Source organism: Pygocentrus nattereri, chromosome 27 (genome assembly GCF_015220715.1).
Source record: "Pygocentrus nattereri isolate fPygNat1 chromosome 27, fPygNat1.pri, whole genome shotgun sequence".
In the NCBI taxonomy this organism is placed as follows: Eukaryota; Metazoa; Chordata; class Actinopteri; order Characiformes; family Serrasalmidae; genus Pygocentrus; species Pygocentrus nattereri.
The window spans coordinates 28,316,875-28,339,679 of record NC_051237.1 but is presented as its reverse complement, the minus strand read 5'-3'; the positions used below and the strand labels follow the sequence as shown (position 1 = coordinate 28,339,679).

Below are 22,805 nucleotides of genomic sequence, written 5' to 3'. Positions count from 1 at the left end.
AAAAATTTCCTGGACATGAATTTGAAATAATTTAAGAAGATATTTGGGAGAATGTGAGGGAGGATTTGGCAATGCAGCTGTCATGTGGAAATTAGAAACAGAGGGGAAAACACATTAAGCTAAAATATGGAGTCCCTCAAGGTTCTGCTGTAGGCTCTCTACCCTTTGCATTGTATATGTACTAGTACCTATCAAATGGCGATCATATTTGTGATCCGCATGATAGTTTTGGCACAAGTTTTACGCCAGATGCCCTTCCTGACGCAACCCTCACTATTTATCCGGGCTTGGGACCGGCACGAGAAGTACACAAAGTGCAACCCTAATGGCTGGTTTAAATAACAGGATCTATATTCATGTTTATTGTGTTCTGACCTATTCAGAACATTGAACTTCACAACATTTTAGCATTTTTTCCTTGATGTTTAAAATAAATATTTTAGTGGGTCAGTTTGTGTAACACAAACCTAATTACTCTGGAGCACTTCAGAAACCTATGGATATTATGGCAGAAAATGCTAACCAATCACCACTCAGTAGCAGTAACACTAACCAATCAGCTCTCTGTAAAGAAATCTGAGCCTGTAAGTTTTTCTCCACTCTAAATGACTTTATTTACATCTACTGAATAACATACTTACAATCACTGAATTATGCACATATTTTGAATTTAAATTAGTCATAAACTTACACTTACAGGAACATTTACACAATAATATGACACTCAGAAGTTTGCAAATAGCTGTTGGTCAAGCAAACGCTGCTGTTTCAGCAACATCGCAGGATAGAATCTGCTGCTCAATCACATACCACCCTCTAGTGGACAGACTCAGCATCCATCCATCTATCCATCCTCCACCGCTTATCCAAGTCTGGGTCACGGGGGCAGCAGCCTAAGCAAAGAGGCCCAGGCCTCTCCTCCGCCACCTCCTCCAGCTCTTCCGGAGGGATTCTGAGGCATTCCCAAGACAGTCGAGAGGAGTGGAGGAGCAGCGGCCAACATGGAGGAGCAGCGGCTCTACTCCGAGCCTCTCCTGAATCGCCGAGCTTCTCACCCTATCTCTATAGGTATCTCATTTCGGCCGCTTGTATCTGCGATCTCGTTCTTTCGGTCACTACCCAAAGCTCGTGACAATAGGTGAGATTCGGAACGTAGATTGACTGGTAAATTGACAGCTTTGCCTTCTGGCTCAGCTCTCTCTTCACCATGACAGACCAGTTTAGGGTCCGCATTACTGCAGACGGTTCATCAATCCGCCTGTCAGCCTCACGCTCCATCCTTCCTTCATTTGTGAACAAAATCCCAAGATATTTAAACTCCTCCACTTGGGGCAAGAATTCACTCCCAACCTAGACAGAGCATTCCACCCTTTTCTGACTCAGGACCATGGTCTCAGATTTAGAGGTGCTGATTTTCATCCCAGCCACTTCACACTCGGCTGCAAACTGGTCCAGAGAGAGCTGGAGGTCCCAGCCTGATGACACCAACACGACCACATCATCTGCAAAAAGCAGACGTGAAATCCTGAGGCCACCATATTGGACACCCTCCACCACTTGGCTATTCCGAGCAATTCTGTCCATAAAAGTTGTGAACAGAATCGGTGACAACGGACAGCCCTAGCGGAGTCCAACCCTGACTGGAAACCAATCCGACTTACTGCCGGCTATACGAACCAAGCTCCTGCTCTGTTTGTACAGAGACTGAATGGCCCATAACAACGAGCCCCTCACCCAGTACTCCCGGAGCACTCCCCACAGGATCCCCCGAGGGACACGGTCGAATGCCTTCTCCAAATCCACAAAACAAATGTAGACTGGTTGGGCAAACTCCCACGCACCCTCCAGGACCCTGGTGAGGGTAAAAAGCTCGTCCAGTGTTACACAACCTGGGTGAAACCCACATTGTTCCTCTTGAATCTGAGATTCAACTATCAGTCGGACTCTCTTCTCCAGTACCCCTGCATAGACCTTACCGGGCACGCTGAGAAGTGTGATCCCCCGATAATTGGAACACACCCTCCGGTCCCCTTTCTTAAAAAGCGGGACCAGCACCCCAGTCTGCCATTCCAGGGGGACCACCCCAGATGTCCACGCAATGTTGAAGAGGCATGTCAGCCAGGACAGCCCTACAACATCCAGAGCCCTCAGGAAATCCGGGCGGATCTCATCCACCCCCGGTGCTCTGCCAGCAAGGAGTTTTCCAACAACCTTGGTTACCTCAGCCCGAGTGATGGACGGACCCTTGCTCGGATCTCCAAGCTCTGACCTCTCTAGGGAAGAATCGTTGGTGGGATTGAGAAGATCCTTGAAGTATTCCTTCCACCGTCCAGCGACGTCACTCTATACAGTGTTGGTTGGGAACCGCTTTCCTCTCCTGAGGCGCCTGACGGTTTGCCAGAACCTTCTCTGTGCCTGTCGATAATCTTTCTCCATGGCCTCACCAAACTCCTCCCACACCCGAGTTTTTGCCTCAGCAACCGGTGAAGCCGTGACCCGCTTGGCCCTTCAGTACCCATCTTTTGCCTCCCTCTGTATGTGGTCAAAGCTTTGTTGGATGTGGGAGTTGAAGATCTTTCTGGTAGGTTCCTCTGCCAGACGTTCCCAACAAACCCTCACAACTTGTTTGTTATGGACAGATTGTGGCAAGCACAGAACTCCAATAACAAAACACTCGGGTTCAGATCGGAGAGGCTGTTCCTCCCAATCACGCCCTTCCAGGTCTCACTGTTATTGTCCAAATGAGCGTTGAAGTCACCCAGCAAGACAATGGAGTCCCTGCAGGGGGCACTTTCCAGTACCCCCTCCAGGGTCTCCAAGAAGGCCGGACACTCTGAACTGCCATTCGGTGCATAAGCACAGACAACAGTCAGAGCCCTTTCCCCGACCCGAAGGTGCAGGGAAATAACCCTCTCGTCCACCGGGGAATACCGCAATGTACAGGAGCTGAGTCAGGGAGCTATGAGTAAGCCCACTCCTACCCGACACCTCTCACCCTGGACAACTCCAGAATGGAATAAAGTCCAACCCCTCGAGAGAGTCTGTTCCAGAGCCCCTGTCATGTGTTGAGGTGAGCCCAACTATATCTAGTTGGTATCTCTCAGCCTCATACACTAGCTCGGGCTCTTTCCCTGCCAGAGAGGTCACGTTCCATGTTCAATGTTGCAACAGACTCAGCAACAACCTCACATTCATATAGTCTATAACTCTGAGTCTGTAGGCCTTATACCAAGGATGGATTACCAACTGGCCAGTGGGGCCAGTGCCCATGGGCCCCTGACCACAAGGCTCAAATGCTCGGGACAGCTGATTTACTTCCTCTGCAAAAAAATGACTTGAAAGATGCTACAAACATCACAAAGAAAAAAGGTGACTGAAAAAGTCCACCTCTATCAGAAGCTTTCCTGATTGGACAGAAGGTTTTCTGATTGGACAGAAGCCTTCCTGATTAGATAGAAGTTCCCCTTTTGGACAGAAACTCCCCTGATTACCCCAAACCTCCCCTGATTGGACAAAAACTTCCCTGATTGGACAGAAGCTCCTTTGATTGGACTAAAGTTACACTGATTGGACAGAAGCTCCCTTGATTGGACTGAAGTTACACTAATTGGACAGAAGCTCCCCTGATTGGACAAAAGCTTCCCTGATTGGACAGAAGCTCCCCTGATTACCCCAAAGCTCCCCTGATTGGACAAAAGCTTCCCTGATTGGACAGAAGCTCCCTTGATTGGACTAAAGCTACACTGATTGGACAGAAGCTTCCCTGATTGGACTGAAGTTGCACTGATTGGACGGAAGCTCCCCTGATTGGACAAAAGCTTCCCTGATTGGACAGAAGCTCCCTTGATTGGACAGAAGTTTCCCTGATTGGACTGAAGCTACACTGATTGGGCAGAAGCTCCCTTGATTGGACAGAAGTTTTCCTGATTGGACTAAAGCTACACTGATCGGACAGCAGCTCCGCTGATTGGACAGAAGCTTCCCTGATTAGACAGAAGCTCTCCTGTTCAGACAGAAGCTCCTCTGATTGGATAGAAGTTTCCCCGATTGCACTGAAGCTTTCCTGATTGGACTGAAGCTACACTGATTGGACAGAAGCTTTCCTGATTGGACTGAAGCTACACTGATTGGACAGAAGCTTTCCTGATTGGACAGAAGCGTTCCTGATTGGACAGAAGCTTTCCTGATTGGACAGAAGCTCACATTAGTTGATTGGTTGAAGAGCTGTTCATGACCTGAAATCCGAAACATAACCTGCTCTGGAACAGGTTGGGTATGCAGTATAAAAAGCATCAACAGTAAATCCAGGATTAGACTAAACCAAGCGTAAAGTTAGCTGCCTAAACAAGAAAGCGAGAGAGACCCGATTTATTTTTTTCCTTTTCTTTTCTTTTTTATTTTTTGAAGAGTGTGAGGGGTCAAGCGTTCTCACCAGTTCATTATCTGTCCCCACCTTTTACACTGCAGAAAGAAACACAGTAAATGTTTATATATAAGTCTGTAGCCCTTTATATTTTTTTATATAGTTATATTTATAACTGCTTATGTAGTTTCAGGTGTGCATGACCTCCCAGGACCCAAAACGGTAGGTCATTCTAGCTTTCATAAAGATTTAAGATACAAACATGATCCACATATCAGGACATTCAGCAGATCCGCCCCTAACTAGCAAGCACAACGTTAAAAGGTTAAAACAGCAACATGATTCACACATCACTCGTCAGACCCTGCCCTTAGAATCCAGAGTGACTTCATCCACCTGAGGCCGTCCATCAGTCAGCAATCCAGCTCCAAAATCACCCAAATCAAAGCTACTGTGATATTACATCTCGGCTTTAGCCTTCATATCATAAACAAAGGGTTTTCAGTTTACATTGATTCTGAGTACTAAAAATATCTGATATTAAATATGCAACTCAATTTGTAATTAAAAATAAAGCCAGTCTTGCTGTGTATGAGTTTTATCACTGAGCCTGAATTCAAGAGGACAGAAAATCAATAAACAAAACATGTCCGCCTTATGCAGATTGTTTATTTTTACACATAATAACCAATAGAATGAATCACAATCAAAATTATTGCACTTTCAGCTCACAGGCACTCCAAACTAACAATTTCAGAAAAGATAACTATAACTGAGCTCTATAATTAAAAAAAATACAAAAATTTGAAATTAGCTAAAGTTATGAACATATCACATTTCTGTAGGCATTTGCATGTCAAACAATGGCCTATCTGTGTAGCCCAGGGTCTCCTGAAAATAACAACATATGGCATGTGTGACTGTCACATGTAAATACTTTATAATTGCAAGTGTAATTGTAATTGATGCAAAATACCAAAAAAAAATCCCAAAAATTAAATTATAGGGTTCTAACCATTAATACACTCATTTGAAACTATTCACAAACAATTTATATTAGGTATAAGACTTATTATAAAGTGGTACCGACATTTCAAAGCTAATGCTGTGATAAACTCAAGCTGTTGTTCCATCTAAAAGAGAGAAACTTCTCACAGATGAATTTTTTCCGTTCACGGCAGGAAGCATCAAACCATTTATCTGAGTAATCTAGCTTGGCACAGTTCTCTCCCGAAGGGTCCTCTTCTGTCCAGTTATCAGGCTCATTAGGTTGGCCATGCCTCTCATACCAGAAACTGCATAAATAAGAAGGAAGCTGAGATGAAAAACAGTCTATTTGTTGAATAATCTTCTTCTTGCTTTCTTTAAAAATCCCCTCACTAAAGTAAGCCATGCATTACAGGTCCTCTAAAGCCAAAACAAAGTATTATATGTGAGAGTGAACACGGCTCTTACGTCACTCCCGTCTCAGTCAGGGTCTGGTTGTTGACCCACATCCACTTTCCCTCAGTCTCCAAGTCATTCAGCCCAATCCAATAATTGTCATGAACACCTGAAGAAACAAAATCCTAATGCAGAAGACTGGAGATTATTTGAGGACATTTACAAGTACTTTAAGATTTGCTAATATATTTATATTTCATAATAGCATCATATTTCCAAAAGTATTAAGTGACACATCCAAATCATTGAGTTCAGGTGTTCCAGTCACTTCCATGGCCACAGGTGTATAAAGCCGAGCCCCTCGGCCTGCAGACTGCTTCTACAGACATTAGTGAAAGAATGGGTCGCTCTCAGGAGCTCAGTGAATTCCAGCATGGTACCGTGATCGGACGCCAGCTGTGCAGCAAGTCCAGTCGTGAAATTTCCTCACTACTAAATATTCCACAATCCACTGTCAGTGGGATTATAACAAAGGGGAAGCGATTGGAAACGACAGCAACTCAGCCACGAAGTGGTCGGCCACGTAAAATGACAGAGCGGTCAGCGGATGCTGAGGGGCATAGTGCACAGAGGTCACCGACTTTCTGCAGAGTCCATCACTACAGACCTCCAAACTTCATGTGGCCTTCAGATCAGCTCAAGAACAGCGTAGAGACCTTCATGGAATGGGTTTCCATGGCCGAGCAGCTGCATCCAAGCCTTACATCACCAAGCGCAATGCAAAGCGTGGAATGCAGTGGTGTAAAGCGCCGCCACTGGACTCTAGAGCAGTGGAGACGTGTTCTCTGGAGTGACCAATCACGCTTCTCCGTCTGGGAATCCGATGGACGAGTCTGAGTTTGGCGGTTGCCAGGAGACGGTACTTGTCTGACTGCACTGTGCCGAGTGTAAAGTTTGGTGGAGGGGGGATCATGGTGTGGGGTTGTTTTTCAGGAGTTGGGCTCGGCCCCTTAGTTCCAGTGAAAGGAACTCTTAAAGCTTCAGCACCAAGAGATTTTGGACAATTTCACACTCCCAACTTTGTGGGAACAGTTTGGGGACGGCCCCTTCCTGCTCCAACATGACTGCACACCAGTGCACAAAGCAGGTCCATAAAGACGTGGATGAGCCAGTTTGGTGTGGAAGAACTTGACTGGCCTGCACAGAGTCCTGACCTCAACCCCACAGAACACCTTTGGGATGAATTAGAGTGGAGACTGTGAGCCAGGCCTTCTCGTCCAACATCAGTGTCTGACCTCACAAATGTGCTTCTGGAAGAACCGTCAGAAATTCCCATAAACACTCCTAAACCTTGTGGAAAGCCTTCCCAGAAGAGTTGAAGCTGTTATAGCTGCAAAGGGTGGGCCGACATCATATTAAACCCTATGGACTAAGAATGGGATGTCACTCAATTCATATGAATGTGAAGCCAGACGACCGAATACTTTTGGAAATACAGTATACGAGTACAAATGAGAAGAAGCATAAGCTCCTGATTGGTAAGCAGGACTCACCTGCTCAGCTTGGCTGGTTATTATAACCAGATGACCTCCTTTCTCAGCACAGTAATCTCTGCTCATGGTCCAGTTCAGTTTATCAGTAGAGAAGTTGTAGCACTTCACACCAAAAAGCCTCCATCCTTCTCCACACAGTGCACACTTCTGACACTCTTATGTTGAAAGGAAGTGAACAAGAATCTGTTACAGGGATTCAACTTTGATCCTGCTGTTTTTTCCTCATGAGTGTGTAACAGTGAACAGACTCCAACCAGCTACTTCATTAAGTCCATCTCCTCACATCTACCATTGCTGTCCACTTTATCAGCTCCACTGACCGTATAGCTGCACTCTGTAGTTCTACAGTTACAGACTGTAGTCCATCTGTTTCTCTGATACTCTGTTACCCTGTTCTTCAGTGGTCAGGACCCCCATGGACCCTCACAGAGCAGGTACTGTTTGGGTGGTGGGTCATTCTCAGCACTGCAGTAACACTGACATGGTGGTGGTGTGTTAATGTGTGTTGCGCTGGTCTGAGTGGATCAGACACAGCAGTGTTGCTGGAGTTTTTAAACACCTCAGTGTCGCTGCTGGACTGAGAATAGTCCACCAACCAAAAACATCCAGCCAACAGCGCCCTGTGGGCAGCGTCCTGTGGGCAGCGTCCTGTGACCACTGATGAAGGACTAGAGGATGACCAACACAAACTGTGCAGCAGCAGATGAGCTGTCGTCTCTGACTTTACATCTACAAGGTGGACCGACAAGGTAGGAATGTCTAATAGCCTGGATAGTGAGTGGACACAGTGTTTAAAACCTCCAGCAGCACTGCTGTGTCTGATCCACTCGCACCAGCACAACACACACTAACACACCACCACCACGTCAGTGTTACTGCAGTGCTGAGAATGATCCACCACCCAAACAGTACCTGCTCTGTGAGGGTCCATGGGGGTCCTGACCACTGAAGAACAGGGTAACAGAGTATCAGAGAAACAGATGGACTACAGTCTGTAACTGTAGAACTACAGAGTGCAGCTATACGGTCAGTGGAGCTGATGAAGTGTAGAAACGAGGAGGTGGTCAGGATGTTCTGCCTGATCTTTGTATGTGAACTGTTCTTTGGACAGAGATGAAAAGGGCAAAACTAACTGACACCTAAATGTTTTATACATGGATGTTTTGAGGAGTGGACTGAATTTCGGGTGCAGACATGAGCTACCAACTTCTCTCACCACTACAGTTAGAGATGACTTCATGAGCCGTGCTGTACTTCACCTTCAGTGCCTCGTACTTTCTTTCTGTTTCTAATGCAAAAAGAAATAGTTTAGTTTCATTGATTTGTCTGTATTATTACAGCACACACTTCTATACAGAACCATGAACACTCAACGAAGTCTTTGCATGATTAAATGGTTCTTTGCATCGTGAAATGGTTCTTCAGGCTGATGGAGAATGTGCTGTAGTGGTTCTTTATAGAACGTTTTTGAAAAGAGCTTTATATAGCACCAAAAAGGGTTCTTCTGTCCCAACAAGCCTGACATCGTAACACTAGATGAATCCTTTTGGTGCTGTATAGAACCCTTTTCAAATAGGTTCCTTATAGATCCATCTACAGCACATTCTCCATCAATCTGAAGAGCCCTTTCACAACGCAAAGAACCCGTTAATCATGCAACAGGTTCTTTGATAGTGATGAGTTTTCTTTACTAAAAAGACTAAAAACTCTTGAAGAACCCTGATTTTGTACCTAATAAAGTGGCCAGTGAGTGTAAATCTGAATAATGCGTTGCTGCTGTGTGACCTACAGTCTGCACGCCAGTTCTCAGCCAGTTCTCGCTGTGCCACACACGTCCTGTCCCGAAGATATTTTACTGACACAGTGACCCCACCTCTCCACAATGAGACCAAAACCTAAGCTATAAAATCACTGAAGGAAACGAGCAGGACGGCTGTACCATGTGCTGGACATCCAGCAGCACTGGGTCTTATTTCACCGTAACAGTCTGAGTGAATGAGAGTCGTCTAGTTCACTGGCCACATCACTTCCATTTGTTTTATTACTAAAAAGTCTTGGAGGTAAATGAATTATGGATCATTACAAATACTTTTCTGTAAAACTACCGAGTCCCCACACGGTGAGAAAATAGAAATCCTGTATAGAGATGATCGTTTGGTAATCACATCGCAGCCTCTGAATGATCATCCAATCGAATCGTGAGGTGCCTAGAGATTCCCACCTCTAATATTCACACAAAAAAACAGATTAGGACCATTTCCATCATCTTGAACTTCACTACGATGCAAATTTATGAAATTCTACTTGTGAAATTTGTGTCAACAACTCAGTGCCGGTGGAGAATTTTACACTCAAACCCACAACCACAAGAAATGTCAAAACAAGAGAAGGAAATCTCTTCAAACCTCGTACCGCGAGCATTGCACTCCTGCTCTGACAGTCTCTCTACAGCACTGCTGTACTGCTCACTTAATGCTTCATAGGAGGCGCCTTTATTGTGATCTGTTCAAAGAGAACACCAGAGTTAAAGTCGGGTGCAAGTACTCAAATCTTCAGCTGAGTCGTAATTAGGATCAAAATTTTGTCCATTTAGCAGAAAAGTGACATACGTCAGAAAAATCTAACGGCCGAATGTTTGTGTTACACCAACTGTCAAATTCCCCATCAGGTTCATTCCTTAATTTCCTTCAGTCCCTTTATTCTTTATCTCCGTGCTAGTCCACTGTGGAACAGATAGTTTTACTGATCCACAAACTGGTTTTGTAACAAAGTTTCTTTCTTTCTTTGAAATGTTAGCTAAATACCGTCTGTGTCCATAGAAAACCAAGTATCTCTAAAATAGTAACTTTACAGGAGAACACAAAAACACTCTTACCTTTCAATGTAAGTCAATGTAAAGAGATTTTAATCCAAGTGATTTTACAGCACTTCTATTGGCCCAGGCATCATAAAGTTTGTACACAACATAAAGGACAGCTGGTGTGTCGAAATGATGTAGAAAACTAAAAACATGGGAAAAAATGGAGATAAATGGTTTTCTTTGGACAGCAGCGAAGAAAAACATTGTCCACTTCAGATAAGAAGCCGTTATTCCAGGCCATTTGGATCATTTCTACTGATGTATTCATCATGATATGTTCACACGATTTCAAGGCCAACTGGCATTAAATGTGTTTTTTAGATCTGAAGCAGGAACGGAGCTCGATTTTCTCCAGAAAGCTTTGAGTGCTGTTTGTCTGATGGGGATGGTTCTGGTGGTCCACCAGGTCTTGCAGGTGGTTGTTTGGAGTCCAGTTTTCTCTGGAGCTCTTAATAATTTTTGAAACTCCAGTTTTGGGAACAGTTTTGGTAGGACAATCTCAGGTTACTCTGTTTAATTTGTTTTAGTTCACTGTTTAATTATTTATTCATCCAATTCAGCAGAAAGAAACCCTTGCAAATCCATGCAGAGAACCCTTTAATCATGCAATGGGTTCTTTAGTAGTTCATGGTTCTGTACAGAACCGTTTTCTATACTAAAAAGGCTAAGAACTCTTGAAGAACTATGATTAACTTTATTAGAGCATTATTAGTGTTTTACTTCACTGTTTAACTATTTATTGATCCAGTTCAGCTGAAAATACAAGCTGACACCTGTTTACTAAATCAGTTGACAGTTTTACTTTGATCTTATTTCATTTATCTCTCTCCTCACTGTCTCTACCAAACATCAGCTAGCTGTAAGGCTGGCTACTCAGAAAGTTCTAACTAACTCATAACTACCATTCATTTCACTGCCATGAGCCAGCTACTCAAAACCTGAGACGCTGCTGTAGTTAGACTGAAATGTGCTGACTTAGCTGGCAAGGTTACAAATGGTCTAAATAAAATAAACGGGTTGCATGAAGTGACAGAAGAGTTTAAACCAATATTTGATGCAGCTGGTTTAGATCAGGGTTATAATACTTAACTAAAACTATTACTAAAGCAAAAGTGAGCACTGAAAAATTAGCTTGTTAACTGATAAAAGACGACACCTGTCAAAAACCTTTCATATTCTAAATCAAAACTATAATCCACTGCAAAACTAACCTAAAATGTAACAGAATTGCTGATAAAAAAAAATAACTTTAGTTTTTACTCCCTCAGTGTTAAATTGAGAGTTTAGAAGTGGGTACTAATCTGTCACTGCAGTGGTTCCCTCAAGGCTCCGTCTCAGTTCCTTCAGTCAGGGAACATAACTGAACCATAATCCACTGAAATGATCTGTTCTAAGCTGGACTGACTCCACACACCCCGCCTCGCCTCGCCTCCAGGCTTTTACTCTACTGCTCTGATTAAAAACATTCAGTTATGAAAAGGAACAAATACCAACTTTTCACCTGGAGGACCTGATTTAAGCTCCACAATCAGACCTTAGAACCACTGCTGGAGCTTTGAGGGAATATTTACTCTGTACTTTGATGAGTGAGAAATGTACCTGCACAGAACCTTCATCTCTATCAGTGCATGTTTGGCTGTTGTTGTGTTCATTTTACTCTACTGTTATCAAATAACTACTATCACAGCATTCATCACAGCTAAAAACTAAAACTGAAACTAAATGGAAGCTAAACCAAAACTATTACTGCCCTGTGATGGCTGGCGACTGCTGGGAGAGGCTTCAGCACCCCCGGTTACCCAGGAGGATAAGCGCATGTGTTTGTGCGAAACTATTAATATCATCAGAAAATAAAAATGAAAGTAACACTAATAATGTGGCCTTAAGACTCACTAAACTGAACTGAAATCAAAAAAACAAAACAAGAAACATAATAAAAATAAAAACTAATGAGAATGTCCAACTTCTTAACCTTAATTTACGATCACGGCAGTGAAATTTCCCACCTTGCCAACCGGGCCATGGATCATTCTGTCAAAAGTGATTTCCTGTTGCTTGTAGTGGAAGTGATTCTTCACTGAACATGAGAGCTTGTGGCTGCACAGGCACCCATTTTAATGACATTGTGGCTAGAGGCTTGCAGGAATGTCGGAGGAACCGGACAATCAATGAAGGAATTTTCCTATTAAGCAGATGCGGACCACACGAACCTGGAGACGTCATTAAGTGGTCAGTGTCCAACGAAAATGAAAGGATATTAAGCAGAGGCCAGTTTTAGTGGTGTCATCATCTTCAGAAAAAAGAATAATACAATTTCTAAACCTGGTTTTACATCCTTGATAGAAGCTGCATGGCTTGGCTGGTGAACCTGAATGTTTTTATATTTTTGTTTTGCACAACAAAAAAAGAAAAAAGTAGGGTTATTGTCGTTTGTGGATATCTGTGTATTTTAAGCTGATTTTAAGTTTATTTTAACTCTTTAAAAACATGGCGATGCATATGCTGCATACCCTCTACTTGTGCCCCTGGTTAGCTTAGCATAATAAGGAATTAAGAAACATTAATAATGCACTGTATTGGCTAATAACAATGCATCCTGTGACAGAAAAGGCCCAGTTCAGTACCGCAGGCATGTCTTTGAAGGCGGTCCAGTGAGGGACGTAAATGACCGTAGTGCTACATTAGAGGGTGAAGCTGATACTCACACAGGATCCCCAGAACACAGAGCGCCACCAAAGCACAGAGCAGAAGGAGGCCGAGAGCAGCCAGGAGGAACTTCAGAGAGTCTTTAGAGGTTGTGGGGTTTCTCTCTCTGACTGACCGGCTGGCTGGGTCAGACACAGAGAAAGATTGTTTAGTTACCTTAGAGAACTTAGAACCGAGCACTTTGTTCTGTACAGCACACCATTAAAATCAATCCCAGACAGACGGTCACAGTTATGATACCTTCTGTAATCCTAGCTGAAATCTAATAGAGCTTGGGAACTCGATGTCATGATGTCAGCGTCTTTTGGGTGACACACCATTGTGGTAGGGTTAGTTTGTCTGGGCTGGATCAGAATATTTAATCGCCCTCTCCGCTTTCCTTGATTTGGGCTGATCTGTAGCCCATGACCTCACTAAATTTGTCTGCAGAGCTCTGAATCTATGTGGCTACCAGATCCAAACCAAGGAAAACTGATTGGAGTCTGTGGACTATTCAGCTCCAGTTGAACAGCCCATGGCAGTAAGAGTGCTAATAAACGTCAAGCTCAAGATCAGTTTACAGATATAATCATACAGATTTAATGAAACACAGCTTTCAACAGCAGTTAGTGGATTATCACCTTTAAAAACAGATAACGAGCTCCTCATAAGCTCCGAAACGAGCGGGAAGTTAGAATAAGAAGCGGGTGAATAAGAAACGCACCTCGGTTTTGTAGTGAAGAGCTTCCACCACTGATCCACATGCTGGTTTTATGCTGTGACTGGGCTAGAAATGTTAGCTGAAGTGTCAGATGATAAAATTAGCATTTGTTAGCTCTGGTGAAGACTTTAGATGGACTGCCACTCTAGAGTAAACTTAAGCCCTGTATTCAGATTTTAGGAGTTTTGTGGGGTGTAATGTGATACAATACAGTAACCGTGTCATTAGTTTGCTAACTAGCCAGACATGAAAGGTTTGCCAAAAGGTAACCAACAGTGGGACATGCCTGTGGCTAACATGCCCACAACCGAGGGAAATGTGCCAGTTACTGAGTAAAACATGCCCACAACCGAGGGAAATGTGCCAGTTACTGAGTAAAACATGCCCACAACTGAGGGAAATGTGCCAGTTACTGAGTAAAACATGCCCACAACTGAGGGAAATGTGCCAGTTACTGAGTAAAACATGCCCACAACTGAGGGAAATGTGCCAGTTACTGAGTAAAACATGCCCACAACCGAGGGAAATGTGCCAGTTACTGAGTAAAACATGCCCACAACTGAGGGAAATGTGCCAGTTACTGAGTGGAATATACCATTTAATGGAGTTAAATCTGTCAGCTCAGTCCGCCAGCAGATCAGAGTGAAAACTACAGATGCTGCAGATTCGTACTGAATTGAAATCACAGATCAATGATGTAATCACGCAAACAATCACCCCAGACAAAACTAATCCAGCTCGAACAGGGCTTAAGTTAGCGGAGTTCAGTCTGCCAGCGTCTCAGCAGACCAACCGTCTGTAAACTGCATTGTCTTCAAGTGACTTTACTCCACTCTTTGTTTTGGAGTTTGTATTAATAAGGCTACTTTCATCACATACTACCACACTAATTAGTCAATTAGTGCACTAATTAGTGCATGTCAAAAATAGTGCCCCACCAGCAGAAGTCCATTCATCAGTGTAGCGTGTGTCGTGGAGTAGTACGAGGTTCTGGATGCAGCTACTGATTCTAAGTCCCGTGTCACAGGCTTATCAGAAACTGTCATGAAGGGTTTCTTAAAAATTAAATTCATAAACAAAACCTCATTGCTAATTAGTACATAACCAACAAGAAAAGTGCCTCTACCTGTTGAACAATGACATCGTTTATTTCCAGGTGTTTTGGAGAGCTCAAAATCAACGTTGCCATAGATGTGATCCATTTTATCAGCTTCATTAAACTGTACCACCACCAAACACCCCGATATCAGGAAATGTGAAGAGAGTTATTTATAGTAACAGGATGTGTGCAACTAAACGCCCAGATGTTCATACATCATTCAGTCTTCTGATTTGTGTTTCTTTCTATTTGATTCAGCTCCAGAACTTCAGTGTTTGCTAATTCAGGTGGGGGGAGACATTAGACTGCGCCGTGCAGGTGGGCTGAGGAACTGGAGAAAACGGGAAAGATTAGTGAGCAGATAATTATAGAAAAAGCTTTGAAGTCGTATGCAAATGTTTGGCTGCTCCTGTTCAAATCACGTGATTTGTTGCTTGAATGTAGTTTTTTCTTATTGAATGTAAGTGTATTATCTCTCTATAGCAGGAGTGTCCAATCTTATCCACAAAGGGCTGGTGTGGCTGCAGGTTTCCACTCAAAGCAAGCTGTAGCACACCTGACTCCACTTGTTTTATCCGTTTGTTTTAGTGTTCAAACTGCTGACCAGGTGATCTCCTGCTTTACTGGAATGAAAACCTGCAGCCACACCAACCCTTTGTGGCTGTGGTGGACAAAGTACACAAATCATGTACCTGAGTTAAAGTCGAGACCCCCAAGGTAAAATATTCCTCCAGTAAAAGTAGAAGTTCCTCCCTTTAGACCTCCACTTGAGTAAAAGTACTAAAGTATTTCCCTTCAAATGTACTTCAGTATAAAGTAAAAGTACTAAAAGAGTAATTCTGGCTCTGATGTCCTGTTATCATTTTTATAACCAGACTGGCTTCATGAACTCATTTCAGGTGAAAGTCCTCCAGCGTCTCTCTTGGTAAACCAGTCTTTTAATAGAACGTCATTAATTAGTGACGCTGACGTCTATTAAAATGATCAGAAGCACAAAACACTGAAGGTAAACAGTTTCCATCAGGGAGAACCGAGTGGCTCTGAAATCACTTTTTACACACAAGCAAAGTTTCAGTTTCAGATTTATTTACAACTTAGTTCCAAGTTTAAGTTGAATAAAAACTGGCTTTAAACTCAGGATCACAGATGAGCTCCTTTACTATGTTGATCTGTAGGCGTCTGTTCATAAACATAAACCAGCCCAAACTCATTTACTATAAAATGAACTGGTGTTTGTAGAAATTCAGAAAAAAGCCGCGTCAGTCTCGACTGCATATGTGGACATATTTCTATATTGAGCTCTATTTACACAAAGTTAGGTTAGTTCATCATTTATGTTGAACAGACTCTCCCAAAGTTTTACGCTGCTGCGCTGACGTTGAACCGCGTGCTGCACTGGGTCGGTATGACCAACAGGTCAAAACCAGCTCTAAACAAAGTGACCGCTGGGCCCTGATTGGTGCTCTGGCTTTGCGCTTCTTTCGTTTTGACATGTTACGTTTTTATACACACAGAAACCAAAAGGAACGACAGATTTCTCAAAATGTAGGAGGAAAAAGTCGGATATTAGACTCTGAAATGTAGTGGAGTGAAAGGAGAAAGACGCCCAGAACGGAGAAACTTCAGTACAGATACACCAAAAATACTAAAGTACAGAAACTAATTACATTTACTCAGTTACTCAGTTACTCAGTTACTGTCCACCACTGTTATCAAGTAAGAGAGAAATAATATGTCCATTATGGGAAAAGATGAAGCATCTTTAATACAGTATTAATATAAATGATAGTTAAGGGTTTAATATCATTCAGGATTTATGAAAGAATACCACCATGAGAGCTTGTGCTCTTTATTGGGTCCAAAAGGTTTACAGTTGTATAACGAGGTTTATTGATAAAGCTGTATAAAGTGATACAGTTGTGCCCTGACAGCGATTAAATGTGTGGAGTTTCTCAGTGACCCAGGATTCTTCCAGAGAAGTGACTGCAAAGGCATTTTCCTTTCCATGTTATGAAAGAGATTCTTTGGTAAGATATCGTGAGAATAATTTAGGTGTAAAGTGAACTGCGTCATGTGACACCAGGAGATAAAACTTTACCAAATGAGTCCTTGAGGTCAGGGACTTCAGAACCACAGCAGCGAGTGGGCAACTGAGTTCAGGACGTGCACATGCAAACCTCCCCACACTACGTGAAGCACAAGTAGAGTAAAACTTCCTGCAGGTAGTGTATGTGGAAACTGAGTGGCTCAAAAGATCTCCATTTGACCGTCCTTCGTGAGGATGATCAAAGTCTTTCATGAAGCGTTCATATGACATACTTTGCAATCAAGAGCATCCAGAAGTGGAGCAGTCAAGGGCTTTCTCTGAGAGTGGGGACACAAAAAAGGCGATTTCAGCCTGTGAATGTAAATCTCTCAGTACTGGAGAATTACTGTAATAAACAGTATATGTTTGTTATGTGAGAGTCCGAGGCCACGTGATGTGGCAAAGAGTTCTGGGAGTTGGAGTCCTGGGCATTCCCAATGGCAGAAGGAACAACTAGGCTGGAGGGAGGCATGACAATAACATGGGCCTACGTATTCAAAAGACAGCAATTGGCACTAACAACAAGGCTATTAATCTAACAAATATTTCAAAGCCCAAACTGCCGCAGCCATGTGGTGTCTGTCGCCAGACTGAAGCACCCCAGGCAGCCACTGCTCGTTGGTCCGAGTGGGCACAATCAAACTGATGTCTTGCATTGCATGTAGATCCCCCCAAACTGAAAGATGTCAGTGGCGTGTTTCCCACTGTGTTACATCACCTTTCCTTTAACACTCAATCAGCGTTTGGGAACTGAGGACACTGATTGTTGAAGCTTTGTAGATGGAATTCTTTCCCATTCCTGCTTGATGTCCAGCTTCAGCTGCTCAGCAGTCCGGGGGCTCCGCTGTCGTATTTTGAGCTTCATAATGCGCCACACATTTTCAATGGGAGACGGTCTGGACTGCAGGCAGGCCAGTCTAGTACCTGCACTCTTTTACTACGAAGCCACGCTGTTGGAACACGTGCAGAATGTGGCTCGGCATCGTCTTGCTGAAATAAGCAGGACGTCCCTGAAAAAGACGCTGCTTGGATGGCAGCAGATGTTGCTCCAAAACCTGTATGGACCTTTCAGCATTAATGGGGCCTTCACAGATGTGCAGGTTACCCCTGCCATGGGCACTAACACCCCCCCCCCACACCATCAGAGATGCTGGCTTTTGAACTTTGTGCTGAAAACAATCCGGACAGTCCTTTTCCTCTTTGGCCCGGAGGACACGGCGTCCATGATTTCCAGAAACAGTGTGAAATGTGGACGCGTCAGACCACAGGACACTTTTCCACTCTGCGTCAGTCCATCTCAGATGAGCTCGGCCCAGAGAAGCCGGCGGCGTTTCTGGGTGGTGTTGATATGTGGCTTCGCTTTGCATGGCAGAGTTTTAACCTGCACTTGTAGACGGAGCGACGAACTGAGTTCACTGACAGTGGTTTTCCGAAGTGTTCCTGAGCCCATGTGGGAATATCCGTTACAGAATGATGTGGGTTTTTAATGCAGAGCCGCCTGAGGGGTCGAAGGTCACGGGCATTCAGTGTTGGTTTTCTGCCTCGCCGCTTACCTGCAGAGATTTCTCCAGATTCTCTGAATCTTCTGATGATATTATGGACTGTAGATGATGAAATCCCTAAATTCCTGCAGTTGCACGTTGAGAAACGTTGATCTTAAACTGTTGGACTATTTGCTCATGCAGTTGTTCACTAAGTGGTGAACCTCGCCCGTCCTTGCTTGTGAACGACTGAGCCTTTCAGGGATGCTCCCTTTATACCCAATCATGACCCTCACCTGTTTCCAATTAACCTGTTCACCTGTGGAATGTTCCCAACTTTTGTTGCCCCTGTCCCAACTTCTCTGGAACGTGTTGCAGACATCAAATTCAAAATGAGTGAATATTTGCAAAAAACAATAAAGTTTATCCGTTTGAACATTAAATATCTCGTCTTTGTAGTGGATTTAATTGAATATCGGCTGAAAAGGATTTGCAGATCATCGTATTCTGTTTTTATTTATGTTTCACACAACGTCCCAACTTCACTGGAATTGGGGTTGTACAACCTAGGATGTAAAAGTATGACATTAAATTTCCGTGAAGCCTACAGGAAAAGCGGTTTGAGGATCACATCAGTGGCAGCAGTGTAACAATTTCAGTACAGTGGCTGTAAGAAAGAGAGCAGGGCTAATGCTATGGACACACCCATGCTCAAATGACTTGTTTTTTCTGGAGAGTTTCCAATTCTAGAGTTTGGTATTTTGGGGTTTATGTTGTTAGCAGGGGGACATGACACAAACCGAGAGAGTTCTACTGGAGGACTTATTTATCTGAGAGAAATTCATGTGTAAAGTCGCTTTGTTCTTTGTTTTCTCAGTCAACAGTTGATTGATGATGACCCCAAAACCAAAGGAAAACAGTACAAACTTAACAAACTTGATATCCTACCAAAGCCAGCTGACTCCTCAAGTTTGACCCTGATGACTGGGGAACCACGGCTGAAAGAACTCACTACTCTCTCGTGAACTTTCATCATTAAGTTGTGTTTAGGTTTTTTCTGCCTTTCCATCTCTCTCACTTAGGTTAATATGGAAAAGTTTGATGGGTTTGTTATTATCCATGGCGCGGACATGATGGCCTTCACAGCTTCTGCTTTGTCCTTTATTTTGAGGGATCTCCTCAAGCCTGTGGTTGTAACTGGAGCTCAGATCAGGTTTTCTTCACATTTACTGCCCAAAAAGAACCATTTTTACCACGCATTTTCAAATATATGCATATTTTTAACATATTTTTGTTCTTATGAATGAGGCTGGAGGACATGGTGTATGTGCAGGGTTCCTTTGTCACAGCTCCTGCCGAGGACACCCACCTCTGCTTGTTCCCTTTCTCCTGCAAGCTCATTTGAGTCCATGGACTGTCTTGAGAACTCTATTCCCCAGGGATCAGTGGGGATTCACCATCATCACCACCAAACAATACACTCTTTTTCCAAGATTCCACCTTAGGATAGAATGTAGGATTTACAACCATCTGTCTCTGTGTTTGCACACTGTGGAATTAGACCTCTGCATTTAACCCATCTGTGCAGTGAAACACCCACAGACATGCACACTAGTGAGCACACCTGCCCAGAGCAGTGGGCAGCCCTATCCACGGCGCCCGGGGAGCAATTGGGGGTTAGGTGTTTTGCTCAAGGACACTTCAGAATGGACTATCAGCCGAGGGGATCGAACCAGCAACCTTCCGGTCACCGGGCTGGTTCCCTGACCTCCAGCCCACGACTGCCCACCTTACTGCCATTTTGAGTTTAAAAACAGCTTTTCTGTTTCATGGATTAAGTTAGATTGAATCCCGGGCTTTAGCTTAACTAGGTCTTTATTTTAAAGTATTGCCAACCCTGTTGCATAGCCAGCTTTTCCAGTCTGTAAGCGTACCTATGTATAACCTGCTGTGATCTCTCGATGCTCCCATTGTTTTGTTATCCATGCTCTCTGGTTTGGTCTTAGCCTGTTCTGATTATGCTCTATGCGTTACCCCGAACTGTCAAATAAAGTTCAACCCTGTTTTTAAATATGAGAGCATCTGATCTGTTTTGACATTATAACACAAGCACTGTGCAAGTGCACTAGGAGACCTTCTAGTAATACATAAATACATATAAGCAAAATATGTTTTTCAGAAATGCAAACGTGTATATATAAGGTCTCTTGCCTGCTGTCCAGGTGCGAGGAGTTCTGGATGGAGCTGACGTCGTCGTCCGGGAGACCTTTGGTGCTGGGAATGCTCCAGAAGTTGACTGGCTGAAGAATCGGTGTTCTGATGTTGACCGGCTCTCAGGTGTATCAGGGCACTGTCTTACCCATCTGTGCTGCATCGAAGGTGCCACTCATCCCAGTCACACAAAGCAAGTGAATGGATTTTTGACCCTCAGGAGTCTATAAAGTTATCACTGTGGTCTTTCTACACTGCTATAGTGAAGCGCTGAAGGAATGGAGTGAGTTTCTGTACTCAGTAATTGTTTTCCTTTACATTGTGTCAAATTTCCATGATAAATGGACCAAAACTGATGCGCAAATGTGAACCAAGTAGAGTCAGATGAAGCTCACCTTTCTCCACCTCATGGATTAGTTGCTTCTCCTCTGTTTCTGGCTAGTTTGGTTATGTTTTGCTGAAAGTTTGGCTTGACCACTGTATTTGATAAGGTTTGAATTTTACCCTTGTTGCTTGATGTCCTGATATCTTTTGGGGTAGATTTGAAAAATATCTGGATCAACAGTCACAGTTCTGCAGCAGCAGTTGTTGTCAAAGTGTTTCTGTCGACACCTTCTGTTGAAGGCCCTGCTCATACTTTCCCTCCTTCTTCAAGTCAAGAGGCTTTTATTGTCATTCCGTCTCTGTACCAGTACACAGTGGAGTTAAATTACGTTCCTCCAGGAACATCACGGAGCAACAAGGAACAAAAATACAAAGTGTGAATGTGCAGACATCGTGTACAAATAAAAAAATAAACTAGACACAATAAATATGATAAACAGACACAGTAAACAGACGGGACAGGGCAGCACCGACACAGCACTCACTCTGGACATGAGGTCGTGGAATAAGGTGCAGAGATATGAACCTGCTGTGATCTGAGAGCCACACAGTCAGTTACTGAGGCAGAAAAACCAGAGTAAACAGTGAAAACACAGAGTAGCAGCAATGATCCAGATAGTGCAGGTAGAGCATCAAAAGAGGTGTGTGTGTGGAGAGAGAGTGTGTGTGTGTGAGGGGGGGGCGGGGTTAGCTCAGTCCTCAGTCCTTGAGAGTTTAAGAACCTGATTGCTTGAGGAATAAAGCTGTTGCAGAGTCTGGCAGTGGTGGCACGGATGCTCTGGTACCTCCTGCCAGACGGCAGCAGTGAGTAAAGTCTGTGTGAGGGATGGACGGGATCGTCCACAGTGCTACTGGCTTTCTGGACACAACGTGTAGTGTAGATGTCCATGATGGAGGGGAGAGAGACCCCGATGATCTTCTCAGGTGTCCTCATTATTTGCTGTAGGGTCTTGTGGTCTGAGGCGGTGCAATTCCCAAACCAGGCGATGATGCAGCTGCCCAGGATGTTCTCCACAGTTCCCCTGTAGAACACGGTGAGGATGGGAGGGGGGAGATGAACCTTCTTCAGTCTCCACAGGAACTAGAGGCGCTGCTGGGCTCTCTTGGCTATGGAGTTGGTGTTGAGGGACCAGGTGAGGTTCTCTGTGATGTGGACACCGAGGAACTTGGTGCTCATGACGATTTCCACAGCAGAGCCAGTGATGTTCAGTGGGGGGTGGTCACCTCGCATTCTTCAGAAGTCAACAACCATCTCCTTAGTTCTGTCCACATTCAGAGACAGCTTGTTGGTTCAGCTCCAGTCCGTTAGCCGCTGCACCTCCTCTCTGTACGCTGACTCGTGGTTCTCGCTGATCAGACCCACCACAGTCGTGTCATCAGCGAACCTGATGATGTGGTTTGAGCTGCACTTTGCCACTTTTCAGTCGTGAGTCAGTAGAGTGAACAGCAGTGGACTGAGCACAAAGCCCTGAGGGACACCGGTGCTCAGTGTGGTGGTATTTCCTATCCTGACCAACTGAGGTCTCTCAGATAGGAAATCCAGGACCCAGTTCTTGAGGGCTTTAACCCTCTATTGCATGAATTATTAATTAGGTATGATAAAAATCTTTAAAATTCTTTTCTCTCTCTCTCTCTCTCTCTCTCTCTCTCTCTCTCTCTCTCTCTCACATATATATATATTATAGAGTTCAGAGTTCCACAGTCTATCACGGTGGACCCTGGTCCCAACGCTGGTCCTGTACAGCTCCCTGCCTCTCACATTTTAGTGTTTTCCTGGCTCCCAACACACCCTTTTCAAGGCATGATGGACTTGTCAATGAACTGATTGATTTGATCAGGTACAGTGGGAGCAGTGAAAACACTAAACTGTGCAGAGCAGGAAGTGCTGCACAACCAAGGTTCGGAACAACCGGAAGCAGGAAGTACAGCACGACCAACGTTTGGAACAACTAGATTAGGGGTGGCCAACCTTTCAGACA

The 22,805-nt window shown here is 44.0% G+C and overlaps 1 protein-coding gene across 1 annotated transcript; it reads right to left on the bottom strand.

Moving 5' to 3' along the window:
• Positions 1-5,102: 5,102 nt before the first annotated feature.
• On the bottom strand, positions 5,103-14,780 carry LOC108413165 (hepatic lectin-like). The gene is made up of 8 exons (XM_037535298.1): positions 14,692-14,780; positions 12,865-12,987; positions 9,712-9,801; positions 8,516-8,587; positions 7,300-7,454; positions 5,819-5,931; positions 5,519-5,658; positions 5,103-5,254 (listed from the first exon to the last, which is right to left on the bottom strand). Coding segments are annotated over exons 1-8 (771 nt in total). The 5' UTR covers positions 14,768-14,780; the 3' UTR covers positions 5,103-5,252.
• Between the last annotated feature and the right edge of the window lie 8,025 nt (positions 14,781-22,805).

Coding starts and splice junctions, on each gene's coding strand:
- LOC108413165 (XM_037535298.1), bottom strand. CDS start 14,767: ATGGATCACATCTATGGCAACGTTGATTTTGAGCTCTCCAAAACACCT. Junction 12,988..14,691: donor ACGATGTCATTGTTCAACAG/GTAGAGGCACTT, acceptor TGTCTGACCCAG/CCAGCCGGTCAGTCAGAGAG. Junction 5,932..7,299: donor TAACCAGCCAAGCTGAGCAG/GTGAGTCCTGCT, acceptor CTTCTGCATTAG/GATTTTGTTTCTTCAGGTGT.